The sequence below is a fragment of the Phocoena sinus genome, chromosome 1 (assembly GCF_008692025.1).
Source record: "Phocoena sinus isolate mPhoSin1 chromosome 1, mPhoSin1.pri, whole genome shotgun sequence".
NCBI classification, from domain to species: domain Eukaryota; kingdom Metazoa; phylum Chordata; class Mammalia; order Artiodactyla; family Phocoenidae; genus Phocoena; species Phocoena sinus.
This window is the reverse complement of record NC_045763.1, coordinates 104,364,292-104,382,263: the sequence shown is the minus strand read 5'-3', so window position 1 is coordinate 104,382,263 and position 17,972 is coordinate 104,364,292. Positions and strand designations below refer to the sequence as shown.

The 17,972-nt window shown below is 45.0% G+C and overlaps 1 protein-coding gene across 1 annotated transcript; it reads right to left on the bottom strand.

Annotated features, from left to right (window-relative positions):
• Positions 1-541: 541 nt before the first annotated feature.
• CD2 (CD2 molecule) lies at positions 542-14,209 on the bottom strand. The gene is made up of 5 exons (XM_032608286.1): positions 14,085-14,209; positions 13,641-13,946; positions 9,407-9,640; positions 5,433-5,555; positions 542-4,340 (listed from the first exon to the last, which is right to left on the bottom strand). Exons 1-5 carry the CDS (start codon positions 14,143-14,145, stop codon positions 4,042-4,044), a joined length of 1,023 nt encoding a protein of 340 aa, XP_032464177.1. The 5' UTR covers positions 14,146-14,209; the 3' UTR covers positions 542-4,041.
• Between the last annotated feature and the right edge of the window lie 3,763 nt (positions 14,210-17,972).

Below are 17,972 nucleotides of genomic sequence, written 5' to 3'. Positions count from 1 at the left end.
TCCCTGAAGACAGCTCCCCGCAATCCAGGTTTTGCTTCCCCAGTCCATGTGGCTGGGCTCTGCGGCACCAGCTCATGTGACCTCCGGGTCTGCTTGACTGTTTGCTAAAATCCATGAAATTGATAGCCCCTCCCAACATCTGCTGTAAGCACCTTCCGGATGCCAGCCCTGACCAGTGGGTAGATCTCACACCCTATCAGAGGCAGGCTATCAGAAAGACCCGAACTTCCCCTGCCACCCCTTCCCCTGCTCTGTATTGCTGTGAATAAACCACCTTCTTGTGGTTTTCAACCTCCATCTTGGGGAGTGATGTCCAAATGTGTCATCAGGGTGGCCCTGCTTATGGGGCCAGGGAGGTGTCAGCATGCTGGTGGCTCAATCCAGGATTTGTGGGGCTGCCTCACAGGTCTGTTCTTTGCTTTTAATATATCTGGCATTGGATTTTATCAATTTGTCCCGTGTGGCCAGATGTTAGGAAACTAACTCAGGTGACTCAAACTCACAACACACTAAGTCACCTTACAGAGTGCTGATTTATTAATTTAAAACGGGTTGTGTCTCTTTCCAATACTGGACAATTTGTATCCGCTATCCAACGTATTCATTCTCAGGTATCAAGCCAGAAAGAAAGCTCAGAGTTTTCAGATTTCTGCTGTACACCAGGGCATCCCAGTTACATTTACAGACATTATTTCTAGTTAATCCTCACTTTAACCCTGTGAGGTGTTATCCCCATTTTACAGATGAGGAAACCAATGTTCAAAGAGGCTGAGTAACTTATTCAAGCTTTCAAAGCCAGTGAGAGAGAGTCAGAACCTTCTGGCTGCAGTACCTGTGGGCCTCATCCTCCTTTGAACTAGAGGACCACAGAATGAGACACAGAGGTGAGATGGTCTCACAAGGTTCATGTCACAGCAGAGTTCAGGGGTCAGGAAGGGCCTCTTTCATGACCCTCAATCTGAGTCCTGAAAGAAGAGTGTGGACGGGTGAAGAGCCAGGTGAAGGGTGTGGGCAGTGGGGTCAGCACGTGCAATGGTCCTGCAGTGGGGAACACATGGGTGAGCTTGAGGAACCGTGTGGCTGCAGCCCAGCCAGCCCAGGCGAGCTCACCCTAGAGACTGCAGAAGGAAGACTGAGATGAAACTGCTGGTCAGCAGCCAAGGTGCCCTTGGAGCTAGGCTGACCCAGTTGCTAGGATCAGACTGCTTTTAGGGAGAGCAGGGAGGATATCAAAAAGACCGGAATTTTCCATCTTCATGTGACACTCTAGGGTGTTCCAGTGTCTCAAATTACCTAAATATATCTTCCAACCAGGATGAATTCATCGTAGTGAACGTTACCCGTAGAGGATTCTTTAACTGGACTGTGGCCGCTTTTCTTACAACGCTGTATTATCTATAAAGTCCTCAGGTTTGACAAGTCACTGATGATTAATAATTGGAGGACCAGTATTGGACCATCACACCTGTGGTTCCCCACTTGAAAACCCCTCAGAATTGTTATTGTTAAAAATAAGAGAGTCTCGGGCCCCAACCTAAGCTACTGAATCATCGATTTTTTTTTTCTCACAAGCTCAGTAAGGCATTCTGCAGCTGGCCTGACCACTTCTCAGAAGGTCCACACTCTGGGACAGGCTCAGTGGGAGATCACACAACCTCAGCAGGGGTGACTGCAACACAAATCTTGAGTGAGGCCTGTGTTTTCCGCCTCACGGTGGAGATTCCGGCAGGCCAGGGAGTGTATCTTCCGTATGTAGATGCCACGGATGTTCACCTCCCTGCTTTTCATCAAGACTGTACTCACCCATTGAGTCAACTGGCCAGTGAAATTTTCAGTAAAGTGGTACGGGCAATGCTGAGAAACGGTCAACGTCCTCAGGACGCTTGTTAACCATGCATTTCATGGCTTCTAAAATTCACTTTTTATTCACATTTTAAAACCTCAGGAATGGGGTTGGGCCTAAAATTGATTGTAACTTAGCATTTGTTAACACTGTGATTGAGAGTGGTTTTTTTTTTTCTCGTGGTATGTAAATAATGGTGTCAGTTAAAAATCAATGGTATCTTCAAATTGATGAAACATAGTAGTTGAAAAATGAATAACATATTTATATAAACAGGTAGTCGGCCTGAGCTTCCTCTTGCTGGTCCCTCTACTTGGGTAATTCTGCACCTCTGCTTCACCAGTTCTACTCATCTATTACAACTCAGTTCAAATGCCACCTCCTCCATGAAGCCTTCTGTGTCACCCCAGTCCCATCACTCAATCCAGATTCCAAGTCCTTCCTCTGGGCTCCTGTATTGGCCTCTGACCTATACTTATCACACGGTTACATTTATCCTGTAATTAGTCTACTCCTCCCCCAACTAGACAGTGAGTGCCTTGAGAGCAAAGATGCCATGTACACCTCTGTTTTCCTAGTACCTAGCACAGAGCTTGGTATGTAGTAGAAGTTCAATAAATGTTTGTTGAATGAGTAAATGATGAAGGATTAAATAGTTAGAGGCAATACGTGTTCTGTATGATATATAATGCCACAGGATTTCAGGAGAAAAGCACAGCGTGGGTTGGTAAGGCCAGGGAGGGCTTCAGGAAGGGAATGGGATAGGAGCCATTCTGGCAGGATGGCTGATGGAATAGCACAGGACTGCAATGAGGAAGGAGAAAGGGGGCAGTGCTAAGACCTTCATTTATCTTCCTAGGTTGATCTTGTGATGACTGTTACTTGACTGGATTTCATGTTTGAATTTCAGGAAGCTATGGGCTTCCATTCATCATTATTCTTAATAATTAACTCTGGGAGCTAAAACAATGAATGTTCAGGTTCAGAGAAAAGAGCAGTTCAACCCTCCGTGAGCTCTCACAGGAAGTCCTGAATGTACATAGACTTTGTGGTTTAGACCTCAGAGCTTCCTGCCGGAGCCTGACAAGGTTTAGCAAGTCTAAGAAGCTGGGAGAAGGTGGGCGGATGGGACCACAAACAACATGGTACCAACATTTCAAAGCAGGTGCCTTCTCACCACCTATTGTTTTAGAAACTTAACTGTAAACTGTTTTTTTTTTTTCTCCCACTTCCCTCAAAGTACAGCTAGCATGACTGCTAGCTGGGGGTGGGGCCTGAACTTTTAATAATGGTCCCTTAAGACTTGGGATTTGCTTCAGCCAAGTTGTCTCTTAGCCTGCCCTTTTACATGTTGTCTGCTAGGCTCATGGCACCCTCAGTATTCATGGATTCCCCTCTTTTCAAGGATGGTTCTACAGATCGTGGTGACCATGTCTGAAGAGTCAAGGAAGTGAAACCCAAAATGAGGTTATGTTTTCTGGTGTCTCTTGTTGAAGTGTGTGCACAGAGATTTCAATTCATTGTATAAATCTACCAATAGGCTGTGGGTCCACCTTTGCAGCTGAGACCTGGGGAGTGGATTCTGGTTGTTCTGGTGGGGATTAAGGTGGCCCAGTTGAAGTGGGATGGCCAAATTTGGTCCTGCCGTTGCACCCCACCCACTAGCCTCTTTCTCATTCAGCAGTTCGATGCTGGGCTCCTTTCTACAGCGAGTAGATGCTGGGGTCAAATCAAGGCATTTGTTTCACTTGTACTCGCGATATGGTGAGCAAGTGTCCACCTAAGAAAACCAAGGGTCTCTCAGGCAGGAAGCTGCTTGTAGCGAGACATGGCCACAGCGACTGCTTGACATCTGACACGGGCTCTGAGAGGGAGGGTACGAGAGCTCTAGGATTCTGCACTCCATCACCCATGATCCTAATGTGTGCACTCTTATTGTTTTTCCCTTCCCGCTGAGGTGGAGATCTGTGAGGAGGCCAGAGACTCCAGACGTCAGACCACATGGCTGAGTTGGAAGGTACAGACATGGCCGTGGCTCCTGGGCTGGGGAGGAGATCATGGTCTGCTTGTAGAGCACACTTGATGGGAGTGTGGGCATGCACACCTGGAGTGGAGAAATTCCACAGTGCCTTTTATGGGAAAGGACGGTTTTTAATCTCTTTTAATTAGAGGAAGAGGACAGCTGCGTCAGGAGACAGTTACGAGTTTTCTTCGACCTCACAGGGAGGTTTCGTTTGAACTCGAGGCTTGGGGAGGGGAGGGCCTTTTTGCAGGTGAACTTGTTTGCCCAGGGTAGGAGGAGGCCTCTTCTTCTGCTGGTGCTGGACACGGGGGCCAGGAGGCCTGGGACGATGAGCGGGTGCTTGGGAACGATGACCAGGTATTGGAGGAGTTTGGGACATGGCTGGATTTTGAGGAGTTGAGCCTGGAATTTGGTGGGGCTTCCAGCCCCTTTCCTCAGGGGTCACTCTCTTCCCTCTTATCTCCATCTCTTCATCTGCAACAATAAAAACCTCTGAAGAGTTTTTCTTGGCAAGATACAATCAAGATCAATATAACTATTTATTGAGTGCCCCTCCTGTGTACAAGATGTCACGCTAGCTGCTCTGGGGGATACGATGAGGAAGCAGAAGCCACCTCTACCCTCTAGAGATTCCAGGCCTTGGGGGGGGGGTAGGGGAGACAGAAATGCCCACCAGAAAAATAGAGGGAGAGCCCAGGGCTTTAGAGACCAGTGGGGGATGGTTTTGTGCCTGGGTCTCCAGGGAGCAGAGAGGGCACTCAGACCCCAGCCCTGCCTCTGAGTCATCCCAGGGATCATGTCCTAGAGCACCTCAGGGTTACAGCCCTTGTAATAGGATCTGAGTAGTCAGAGAGGACATTAGTCACTCCCTGCCTTTGGATGGGTCTCTCCGTTAGATCTGCCTTCCACTCAGTTCTGCTGTAATTCACCCACACTGCTTTGAGTGGCCTGGACGCTCCTTGAGCCAGCTCCTCGCTTATGAGCATAACTTTTTCATTCTAGGTGAGTTGTCAGACTGGCCTGATTCTAGGAAGAAACACTCACAGCCCTAACCCCTCCCCTTGGAACAGTGAATTGGAAAGGGGATATAAACATCCAGTTTTAGAACAAGTGTGTTCCTGTGAGCCCCTGATGTCCTGAAATTTTACCTGTATTCCTAGGAGCTTGGTCTTGAACCCACCTTGGCCACACCCTCAGGAGAAGACAAGGTGTTTCTCCACGGAAATTATGTTTCGAAGCTTATCTTTCTACCCACATAGATATATGTGGCTCATTCAACATACGTCCACACAGTTTATACCCAGTCAGCCTCAGCTGGTGGATTCCAATGAGGCCAGCCTGGATGGAGCTTCTCAAAGCTCCTACATTGTTATCACTGAGAATTTGTTTTTCAAAAATCAAGCTAACCACAAAATGGAACAAACTGTAACTGTCGGTTACAGCCCTGACATTCTGAAACTACCCATCTCCATTATTTTCTTTCCAGACTCTAAGTGCCAGACCCATGAGTTGTTTCCACGGGGATTTCACCCAGGCCTGTGGTGGGACAAAAGAGAGGGAGCTTACCATTTCTCCTACTCCTCTGTTTTTTCCTCTTGCTAATGTAGAAAACGAGTAGTGCCAAGAAGACAAGGAAGACGGTGCCTCCTCCGCAAATGCCGATGATGAGATAGATATCCAGACCTTTCTCTGCAAGAGGAACAGACGTGGGATGGATGGGAGCATCCTGGGAAGAGGGCCCATTTCGTTGCTCTGGCCAAGGACTCGAGGGCTCCTGCCTCCTATCGTTCAGATAAAAGAGCTTGGTGGGACTTTTCAACCTCAGGGAAGCCAAGCTCATGGAGGCTGTGAACTGGGTCAATACCTGAGCGGGTGCAGGGTCCAGGATAAGCCCTCTCAGAATGTTCCTTGGAGAACTACTGTCCTGAACCACAAATGCCTGATTCTTCACGTACCAAGCACTGTCCCCTATCAAGGAGAATGTCACAGAAGTTTAGATCTTAGAAAGAGTCTAGAGAAAATCTAGGGTAATCTCTAGTTTCACAGACAAGGCCCAGAGAGGGAGGATGAGTTGCCTGAGGCCACACAGTATCCATTCCTGAGTGGTTCCTTTAAGCAGCCCTCGTCTCCATGTTTCTGCACTGTTTTTCTAGCTTCATCTCTGGCTGCCCTCCCACGTCATGATTTTTTTCTCACCCTCTTGACCAGAAAGTTTCTAAAGACAGGATACATGTTTCACGTGTCCAACCCAGTTCTCTGACCTCAGAGGAAGCACCTCATCCCAGATTTTCCCTGGCCTGTGAGAGAAACTCAGACACACAGTGAGTTAGCAGCAGCAGTGGACTTGATCTTCAGCTCACAGACCTTCAGCTGCTGTCACGCAATGAGGATAACAACGACTGTGTTAAGAGAAATGGGTTTGAGAGCAGGCTCTTCTAGGCAAGAGCTGTGCGACCTTTGGCAAGTTACTCCACCTCTCTGAGCCTGTTCCTGTCTTTAAAAAATGGAGATAAGGAACTTACATCACAGGCGGCTGCTGGAAGTCAATCAGATAATGGATGTGAAAGTGGTTTGTAAACTGTAAAACTATACACAAAGGTCAGGGTCTGCTCTGACTACAGTTCCATGCACCGGTGCTTCTGGGAGCTATTTCCCGGGAGGGATGCTGGGCCATCTGCCCTTTTGTGAGTCAACAGCAGTCACAGAGGCAGCAGCTGGGGCCAGGGTTCAGGGGACTCGTACATCTGGAGAACAAATGGAGTTCTGCCCAACATCACAAGGAAACCCTTCTCTAGCCAAACATTCCTGGGAAGATACTGTTGTTCATGAAGCCCAGGATGGGTCCCAGGAGCAAGTCAGAGGCTCAGAAACGAAACTAAACAGGTTTCCAGACTGCGGTGGGTTGTTAATCCTTGCTTTCTTTCCTAAGTCTCCCTCTGACCCATTCTTTGCCTGCCAGTTACGCAGCCTCTCTATGCTCTGTGGATGAAGCGGCTTCCATTGGAAAAGCAGGCATAATATCCTAACCTGCTGTGAAACTGGACCGGGAAAGTTAGGGGGGTCCGTTAGGCTCTGCCTGCTTGGAGGAAGGGCCAGGGCTATTGGAGTCCACCTTGGGCTGAGCTAAGGACTTCCCAGGGTCTGACCTGGGTGCGGGGGGGGGGCATGGGCCTAGGACCAGTTGGGGAGCAGGGACTAAACCATGCAGCCACTAGCTTGTCTTCTCAGAGTCCTCAGGCAGGGCAAGCACGCCCCTATCTGGGCACACTTGGGAATGTTGGAGCGCCTTACACAGTCTGTTCACAGATTCGTCCAGCACAGCCTCTGGGGGCTTTCTGCGGGGAATGCTCCAGTGTGTCTCAGAGGCAGCTGTGGCTCTGTCATTGAAAGCTATGTCCTCACAGTCACTAAATCCAGCCGCACTCCTTCCTGCACTCCCTCTTGGAGATAATGTGCCCACGAGTTTATGTGGTGGAGTCCTTCTTGTGTGTCCAAACCTGCTCCTTCCTCTTACTATTTCGGTTTTAAGTACATGCTCATCTTTTCTGAGCCAAGTGGTTAATCTTGTCATTGCTCCACTCTGCCTTGGCCTTTTAGGATGAAACATCCAGGTCCATTTTAGGGTCTTCAAGAGCAGCCCTGTCCTCCCCAGTCTCCCCCTAGGTATTCCTCCCATCTCTCTAGTGGCCCCTTCCCAGACTAGCTCCCACTCTGTACCACAGAGTAAGGGACAGGAATGCTCCAGTCTTCAAACCTCATCTTCCCCCAAAGCCCTTCTTCCCTCGCTCCATCCCTCATGCACACACATTTTTATACTGGTGGGATCTAGTTAAAATAAGCGTGGAGTAGGGCTGCCAGATAAAACACCGGATGCCCAGTTAAATTTGAAATAAACAACGAATAGTTTTTAGGATAAGTGTGTCCCACGCAACACTTGGAACACATTTATACTGTCTCTTTTTATTTGCTAAATCTGGCAAATCTAATCAAGAGCCTCCTAAAAGGGGATTAAGAGCTTGTGAAGTCGAGGAGGGGCGACTTCACTCATTGTGCCTTAGTGATGGGGGGCACGGAGGGACGGCTGGTGGGCAGACATAGACTTCATAGGAGGTGAAGGGACGCTGGTCTGAGCGTGTGACTGGCAGACTCTAGCATGGTCCCCGCTGAGCCCTGCCTCCTGGTATTCCCACTGGTGTGAGACCCTTTCTGATTAAATGTGGGCTGGACTTACTGACAGGCTCCTAATGTATAGAATACCGCAGCAGTGATGGGCCATCTATCACTCCTGAGATCAAGTACAAAAAGTCCATGGCTTGGCCTTCCCGGGTGGCGCAGTGGTTGAGAGTCTGCCTGCCGATGCAGGGGACACGGGTTCGTGCCCCGGTCCGGGAAGATCCCACATGCCGCGGAGCGGCTGGGCCCGTGAGCCATGGCCGCTGGGCCTGCGCGTCCGGAGCCTGTGCTCTGCAACGGGAGAGGCCACAACAGTGAGAGGCCCGTGTACCACAAAAAAAAAAACAAAACAAAAAATTACTTCTAGGGGCTTCCCTGGTGGCGCAGTGGTTAAGAATCCACCTGCCAATGCAGGGGACACAAGTTCGATCCCTGGTCCGGGAAGATCCCACGTGCCACGGAGCAACTGGACCCACGCACCACAACTACTGAGCCTGTGCTCTAGAGCCCGCGAGCCACAACTGCTGAAGCCCTCGCACCTAGAACCCATGCTCCACAACAAGAGAAGCCACTGCAATGAGAAGCCCACGCACCACAACAAAGAGTAGCCCCTGCTCGCCGCAACTAGAGAAAGCCCACACACGGCAGCGAAGACCCAACACAGCCAAAAATAAATAAATTTATTTTAAAAAAATTACTTCTAGGGGTCACATGAAGCTGGTGGTCCAGGGAAGAACTTAGACTCTTGAAGTTTCAGAACTTTCTGGTGCTGGGCTGTCTGCTCTGAGGCAGTAAGAGCATTGCCCACCTGTGTTCATGGTCCTCCCTGGCCTCGAGCTCTTCTTCCCCCCAAGCCTCTAACTCCCAGGGTTTCTACAGCCCTTCTGCACCTGCCCCTGATAGGAGGTGCCAGCCATCTCCCCTCCAGAAAGGAATCTTTTTGCTCCCTTCTCCATTATTGCCCTAGGAGCCACAATCATGGTCACTGACTAGCTGAGGGATCGTGGGCCAGTCAGTTTGCCTCTCTGGGAAGTGGCGGTCTGTGTGAGATCACCGTTACAGCTCCTTTTATCTCTTCAACTCGGCAATTCTTTCTCCTAGCAGAGAATCTTTTTCATTGCCTGAGGTTATACCATGCTCTCTGAGAAGATTCCCAAGATAGGCAACCATAGAGCACTACCTCATCTCTCCTCTAGGACCTCCCTTGAAGATTTCCGGGGACATGGGGTATGTTTTCAGTCCTCACCCTGAGCCGAGGAGGCCTCCCAGCCCAAGCACCCAGGCCCTGGAGCGGTCCTCTGCTGTGGGCCTCAGAGGCTGTGTTTGTGAAGTGAACTTGGGGTGTCTGACCAGTGCCCACCACGCACCTGAACAGCTGACGGTCACCGTGCTCGTTTGGGCACTGACATTGTTACTCGCCACGCAGTTGAATGATGAAGTCCATTTGCCGTTCCACTTGTGTGTGATGGCCTTCTGATGACTTTCTTTGACACGGGTCTTATTTACAAACAGTTTTAATTTAGGGTCACTTCCTTTTGCTACCTCGCAGATCAGGGTTCTGTTGGTACAACTCCAGGAAATTACAGGTTTTGAGACCATCTCTGAAAAGAAAAGAAAGATTCAATTCATATTAGGCCATTTACTGATTGTAAAAGACATACCTATTTATAGAGGGGAAATTGAGTTAGGTTGGGACCAGAAAAAATTTCAAAGACCCCTAGCAATTTTCAAACATCATTTCTATTTCATTTTGTTTATACAGCACATTCACAAGTTATATCAGTAAAAAAGACATCATATCACAGGCTTATGTGCTGTTTTATACCTTAAAATGTTTTCACATATAGGATATCATTTCATCCTAACAGAGAGGTGCATGTTTTTCTTCTTGTTTACAGATGAAATGCCCAAGGCTCTGAGAGGTTAAATGGACAGTCCAAGGGCACCCAATAATAAATGGCAAATCAGAAGAGATTTGCCAATGAGCTCACCCTTCCAAACCCAAGTTCAGTAGTATGGGTAAGAGGTTTACCACACCCTGATCCCCATATGCTCAGGATCCTGTGAGGGATAGCGGGGTGGGGGCAATGCTTTAAGAGCAGCTGGGAACTTGTCCCTGGAGGACTGGTACATGTGTAGCCTGGGGCCTTGGTCACAAATGAAGCAGCAGGTCCTGGGAGCAGGGGGTCAGGTGTGCAGTTCAAGCTCTGGAGGGAGAGAACGCCTTCAGCGTCCCAGAGCTGCTGGACCTCACCACCGGACCTCACTGGACCTCATCCACAAGAGAAGGATAAGAAAGACATTCCCCACCTGTCACAGCAGGGATGACATGTGACAAAGCCCTGGCACACTGACAGGTACTGACAATATTGGTGGTAGTTGTTGTAATCATAATCATACACGCCCTGCCTCTCCTTTTCTGACATGATAACATTCGAAGGCTGCGTCATGAAAGAAAAAGCCCTGGTCTTGGCGTCGGTTGGGCCGGGTCCAAATCCTACTCCACCACTTGCGAGCTGTGTGACCAACTTCTGCCCTTTTTCTCATCCTTCCCTCTCTTTCCTCAGACTTGCCACTTTCCCCTCTCGGCATCCTTCCATTCATTATGCAGATGGATAGATTTTTTTTTTTTTTTTTTCTGATTTCCTCCCTCCCAGACAATAATGTCTTCCCCATGAACTTTCTCACCAAATTTCATTTCTGTCCCACAATATAGGCAGGCAGAAATTAAGGGTTTTTTTTTTCCCATCCAGGGATTCGGTGTGACCCAGAATGAAGAGGATGGAAAAACATCACCATATACAACAAGACAGGGACAGTGCATACTCTAGGGGTTGAGTCAAGGAGTTTACTTGTGTCTTCGAAATGGAAATACTCTTTTTTTTATTTATAACAGTAAATCACATCACTGTAAAAATTGATAAAATACCAAAAAAGTTTCAAGAAGATTAAAAACCACTTGCAATTCTACTACACAGAGTCAATAATTATTAATGTTTCGATGCATCCCTTTAACAAATGTTTTCTATGCCATGTATACCACATATAAATAGTGTTCTAAAAACTAAAACTGGATCATAGATTTTTTTAGTCTGCCTGTTTTCCTTTAATGATCTATTATGAAATTCTTTTAGGAACACCAATAAATATACACTTTCATCATCTTTTTAAATGATCTATTCTTGATTTATTAATAAGTTCCTAACTGCTGGGGACTTTAAGATCCTTTCCAGTATTTCACTGATATGAACCACCCAGAGATGAGCAGCCAGTCGAAGTCATATCTTTACATACATCCTCTCTGTAAGATACTTTCATACAAGAGGCATGGCTGGATCCTGTGAGGCACGTCTCACAGATGAGGCTCTTTGATTCCAGGTTGCTAGGACAAACTCCTTCTCCACTAACATCTGCTTTTAAGGGGCCTTCCACTGGTTCCTCAGCTGGCAGCAGCAGCCCCCTCCTTAAGGAGCTGTGGGTACCAAGGTTGGAGACTGAGAAGCATGGAGGAACTAAGAGATGGGGAGGGTACGAGCACTGAGGAATCAGGTATAATGTTCCAGGTGCCCAAGGCACCTATGCTTAGTTGTCTCCCTGAAGCCTTGTCCCACTGAATAGCCGATAGTTATGAAAATCAGACTCAGAGCAGACAGAGAATTTGCCCAGGATCATGTGGCAGGAAATGGTGACTGGACCCACAAATTGACACGCTGTGTGACATTCACACACACACACACACACACAAACACAATGAGATGGCTGCTGTGTCATGGAAAGATCTGTGTCTTTTGGCAAAGGAGTGAAGGTTTATTTTTGAGGTCATGAAAGCATTCTAAAATTGATTGCGGTAATGGTTGTACAGCTCTGTAAATATACTACAAGCCATGGAATCATGGCTGAATTTTATAGTATGTGAATTATACCACAATAAAGCTGTTTGGGGTGGTGGGTGGGGGATGTCACCATCCTTGCTAAAGCTAGCCTTGGGTTTGGATCCTGACTTCGCTCCTGTCAAGCCACTTCTGTTTCCTTATAGATAGTAAGGGGATAATAACAGCTACCTCTCAGGATTATTGGGAACCTTAAATAAGATCATGTAGCAAAGCACATGACATCTCACTGGTAACCATTATTACCACTGCAGTACTAAAGGAAACATGAATGTGAAACTCAAGTTCAAAACAGGACACTCAAGCCCATGCTGGCAGAGTCACGACATCTGTGGTTCCCAGAGCCCACAAGCAGAAGTTCCTTCTGGCTCCATTCTGTCTCGCCCCACTTCTGGAATGTACTCTCCGTCCTGGTGCAGGTCTAGGTATGGAAAATTGTCATTTGCAGAGGAGCTGACAATGTCTGTGACTGTTGGAGGGGGCCTGCTACCAGTTCCGAGCGCTCAAGAACAGAGCTGGATGGTGACTCTAGGTAGGAGGAGGGGGCCCGTCCTTTGGCAGCGTTTCTTGTGCAAAGCACAGAAATGCTTATTTGCTCACTGAATCTCTGGCTGTGCTCATGCTGGGGTTCCTGTCTTCCTCTCCAAGCTAAGTACAGCCTCCTCTTCTCACTTTTATCCACACCCAGCCAAGGGACCCCTGGACTTATGACTTCATTGTCACTTCTGCTCTATTGTACTTTCTCTTCCCTGTCTCCCAAACTCAAGCCACTTTGTTCATCCTTTCTCCACACATGACCCCCAATGTAATCGTTCTTTAGGCATTTTATAGGCACCCTTTAGTCTAGGCCACTAGTTATCAGCTTTGGCTGCTCATTAAGATCACCTTGGGAATTTAGCACCTACGATGCCCAGGCCCTGCACCAAGAAACTCTGATTAAATTGGTCTGGGATGGGACTCAGCACTGGTAACTTTAATAGCACCTCAGCTGATTCCAATGCGAAACCTGAATTGAGTGTCACCGACCAGCCCCTCCCTACTTCACTTGGATTAAAGCAGCAGCTTCCTAGCTAGGCTTCAAGCTTCCATCTTCAATAGCTACTACTGCCCTCCCAGTACACACACAGACATACAAAGCCACACCTTGTGTATTTTCTACAGATATCAGCAAAAATCATCTTCCACCTTTGACCATGCCGATGTTGAGATGATTAGAAACAAGGGCTGTTCATCCTTAAATTCATCATTTCCAGCCCTTTTCTGCCTTACAATTACTCCTTCAGGACATCCTGGCTTGAAATTGTCTCTCTGGATGGAAGACCCACTGCCCTCCAGTCAGCCTCCCCTTCCCAGTCTCATACCTAGCTTGCCCTTCAGCATCCACCTGGAACGGCCACCTTTTTCTTCTGCCCCCCCGTTCCCCTCTTCTTGATTAACGCAGGATCTTAATCCAGATCCTTCACTCAACCCTGCATCCCCACAGCCTCTGAAGAGAGAGTTTGAGGTATGTAGACTTGAGGGTCTATTAGCTGTGGATTCCATCTCTCTCACAGGACTGGAGTCTGCACCGAGGTAGGAGAGATGCATTCGATTTCCTTTAGGGCTCCCCCAAGGCCAAGGTCAGGGCTGGGGACATTTCATAAATGCTATTCCTCAACTTGCTAAACAGCACCCATACTGAGATGGAGGAATTTAGGGGACGGAGACTTACCTTGAATCTTCAAATCAAATGCTTTCTCCAATATGTTTTTTCCATTCAAATCATATACAGATACTGTGTAGACGTCGCTATCATTTCTCTTCAGAGCTTTAATTTTCAGAGTTCCATTTTTTAACATCACATACGTGTCCGTTATCTGGTAAGGTGGCTTGTCTTGTTTTAATTGTGCAATCTTGATTTTGTTTTTGTCCCATCGTGTATCTGCTACCCTATCATTCATTTGAAAACCAGGAATGTCCAGGTTGATGTCATGATCCAGGCAACCCCAGATGACTTCAGTATTTTCAGAGACCTCACCTACAAAAAGCAAGAAAGTTACTGAGGTAGCTCACTGCCAAGGAAAGCTGGGCTGTGACCTCTCTGACTCTTGCACTCACTTCAGGGTTGCCAAAGAAGCTTCTAATGGTGACAGTGGAGACCCACGCACCAACTTACCTTTGGTGGAAACAGCGAAAATCAGAAGGAAGCTGGTTAAGATTTTACACGTGAGGCTCATCTTTGGGGTTAGTTTCCTTCTTGTGATTCTGAGCTCTTCTTTAAAAAGGAACTGAAATAACACCAGTGGAATCCACCCCCTGAGAGCTTAACCACGTGCCTCTCCTTTTTGCTTCTTTACAGTGACATAGAAAACAGACACACACACACACGCGCGCGCACACGCATACAAAACCCGGCTGATGTTCTCCTTTGCCAAAGCAGGTATATTTATGAGTGTGTGTCTTCTTATAACATTTTAATCCTCACAACAACCTTGGGTGGGTTTTATTATTCCCATCGAAGAGAAAAGGAACTAAGAAGCTAAATAAATCACTCAGGATCCCCCTTTCGTTAACAAGGAGCCAAATTCAACCGTACCGCCCATCTTCTATCCGTTCAGCTGTAATGTCCCTAACAGGACCACATAGAAATATAGGTAAATGTTTGTAAGCGAATAGCTAGCAGAATACAATCATTTATTTCATGATTACAACTACTGGAAAATGTATACATACTAAACAATTATGAAAGTGGATTTTTTCTCTTTCTCAAAAGGCATTTTAAATGTTCTAAGACTGTTTATGTGATAAAAAGAAACAAATACAAATTGAGTCTCAGCTGTAAATGCTTGAAATCCCCAAATCTTATGTTTAGCATACATTTTATAACTATATTGAAATTCACAGATAGGTAAATAAAAAATTGTTCCAAAACAAACAAAAATGCATTGAGACTATGAAATGCCATTAAACAATCAGAACAAATCATCCAAGAAACATTTAAGATGGTTAACACTGTAGATGGTTAAGGAAAGGAAGAGATAAGGAGAAAAAAGAGAAGTGCTAGAGGACAGGAGAAAGACAGAGGAGAGAAACGTGTGAGACAGGGAGAGAAACAGAGATGCACTGATGGACCCAACCAGAAAAAGAGGCACAGAAGAGACCCAGCTATAGAGAGAGGAGCACCCAGTTACAGATTTCCAATGTAAAATTCTAGTCTTATGATTCTTTAGGATAGAGTGAGCAAAAATCTTAAAAATTGTGCTTGTTTTCTGTTTCAACTTTAGGTGCAACTATGGATGTCCTGTCTCAGAAAGTTGCCCAGGAAATGAACATAAGTCAAAACAATGGATCTCAACCACTGGGCAAAAGGAAGCCTGAATAGCATATTTACCTCACGATTGTGTGGCAAATCCTTAATTCACATCATCCACAAAAATAGAACGCAGTTGGATTACATTTTTAAATGTTAAAAGTATAACACAGTGCTACAAAAAAACAGTATAGAAGGATATTTTCATGCCTTTGAGTATGGAAGGCCTACCTACATATACTATAGGTTCCAAAAGTATTAATAAAGAAAAGATGGACACAGCTATGTAAAAATGTAATACTGAAGTATAGGCAAAGAGATGATGAACAAAATGAAAAGAATGACAGAAAAATTTGCCATATATATGAAAAATTGTTAATATCCAAAGTATATAAATTATTCCTATCAATCAAAAAGACAAATGAAATTCAGTTTTTAAAATGAGCAGAGGATATAAATGAGCAGTTTATAGAAGAAAAACTTTAGAGAAAATAATGTCAATAAATGTATGAGAAGCCATCTAATGTTACATATATATATATATATATTATAACCATAAAACACCATTTTCACAATCAGATTGACAAAGTTAGAAAAGATAGTGATTTACATTATTGGCACGAATGTAGGGAGAAACAGGCACCTTCATATAATATTAGAGAGAGTATATAAAGCCATACCTCCCATGGGGTGGAATTTGGAAAATTTCACTAAACTTTAAAATATATATTTTTTTACCTAGTAATTTTAACCTGAGAAATCTATCCTTCACAAATACTTGCATAAATGTGCAAAAATCCTGTTCAAGGATGTTTGTTATAGTGCTTTTTTGTAATAAAAATTTTCAAACACCTAAAATTATGGTATATTCATACTATGAAATATTGAATAACAGTTAAAATAGAATGAAGTAGCCCTAAAAGTAAGAATATATTATATTATATCATTATTATATTATATTATATTATATCACATTTAATAGTGTATGCATAGGAAAAAGTCTGTAAGGACTCATGCCAAACTTTTAACAGTGTTTCCCCTCTCAGGACTAAAATTTGGAAGCGGAAGAAAGGAAACTTTTTACTTTATCAACTTCTGTGAAGTTAGAAATTTTGATAATGAATACATTAATTTTGTAATAAAAAGTTTTTTTGATAGAGGGTGCTTAAGACACATGTTTTCTCAAAAGTATATACAGATCCTGAGAAGCAATTATCATCTAGCTTCCTTGCTTGTAAGTGGCTAACTCACTGGCCAGCTGCCAACTCCAGCCTCTGAAGGTCTGGTCCAGACGATGTGGTGACCGCCATGGTATTACCTGTTTCAGCTTTCCTGATAGTTTTCCTAGGCTCTCATGGAGCAAGTGGAGAGCAGCTTTCTGTTCTTTCTAAAACGTTAATCCTGCTCCTCTCACATCTTTCTTAATTCTGAATGACGAATGAGCTGGACTTCAAGGGCAGAAACTGAAAAAGAAAGGGATCGATAAATCTATGTAAAATTTTTAAATTTTGTACATAAAAAGCCCTAAAACCCATTAAAAGACAAAGTACTAAAGGGGGCAAATTATTTGCAAGATATATAACAAAGTTTAATATCCTTAAAATTGAATATTTTATGTAAATGTAGAAAGAAAATGTAGAAAAAACACCTTGATATTAAATTTGGTTAAGGTTGTCAAAGGGACAATTCACAAAAAAAGAAATACAACTGAATAAGCCTATGAAAATGTAGTCAATTTATTAATAAAGCGATGTAAATTTTAACATAGATGCATTTTTCATCTTTTTTTTAAAAAAGATAAACTATACAGTGTTAATGATGGTAAAAACAGACATTCTTGAATATGGACAGTAGAAATGCAAACAGGTGGAGTTTCTGGTGGACAGTTTGTCAGTGTGAATCAGAAGCATCAAGAATATTCATATTTTGACCTAGCAAGTCCACAAGAATGATTTTATCTTAAGGAAATAATGAAAGACTTACAAGACTTGGCTGAAAGTTTATATCTTGTAGCATTTTTTCTAAGTCAAAATTGCAGATGATTTAAATATTTGAAAGGAGGAAATTTGTTAAACAAATCATGATATGGACAAAAACTGAATATGGAAAAAAAAAGGTCACAATAAACAATGTAATCCCATTTTTGTTTCTCAAAAAGTGTGTGCTGGGTGTGTGTCTTTTGGAAGGATGTCCACCAGGGTGTTGGTCTCTGCGCGTGGGATAATGGCTATTGTTCTGTTGTCCTTGTTTGTTGCTGCTATTCTAACATTTCCGAATTGAATATATATTGCTTTTCAATTGATTTCTTTTTAATTCTAAGTGGGCCTCCCACTTAGGTAAAACCTCCCAGTACTGAGGGTGGGTGCAGTTCCTACCCTCCTGCCTGTGAGCTTCCGGGAAAAATCCACTGATGACTCATTCCAAATTTTCCCTCTCCATCCTCACTGCCCTCTAGGGGCTGTCTCTTGTTCTGTCTTCATTGACTCTTCTTACCCAAACTAATACTCCTGGGGAAATAGTCTAAGAGGGAAGGGAGTAAGAAGCAGAGGAGGAGGGGGCGGAAGAAGACGTTTCCAGAGATCTCGCTCTAGGACCAATTCCTATCCCTGACTACTGAAATACCTTTGGTCCTCACTCCTGCCTCCCTCAAGTTGTGTCAAGGTAATGCGCTCAAGAGAGAATCAGGTTGTGTTCACGCTGCAGCAGTTCACGCCCAACCAAATGTCCTGAATTGTCAGATTTTAGAGCAGCAGG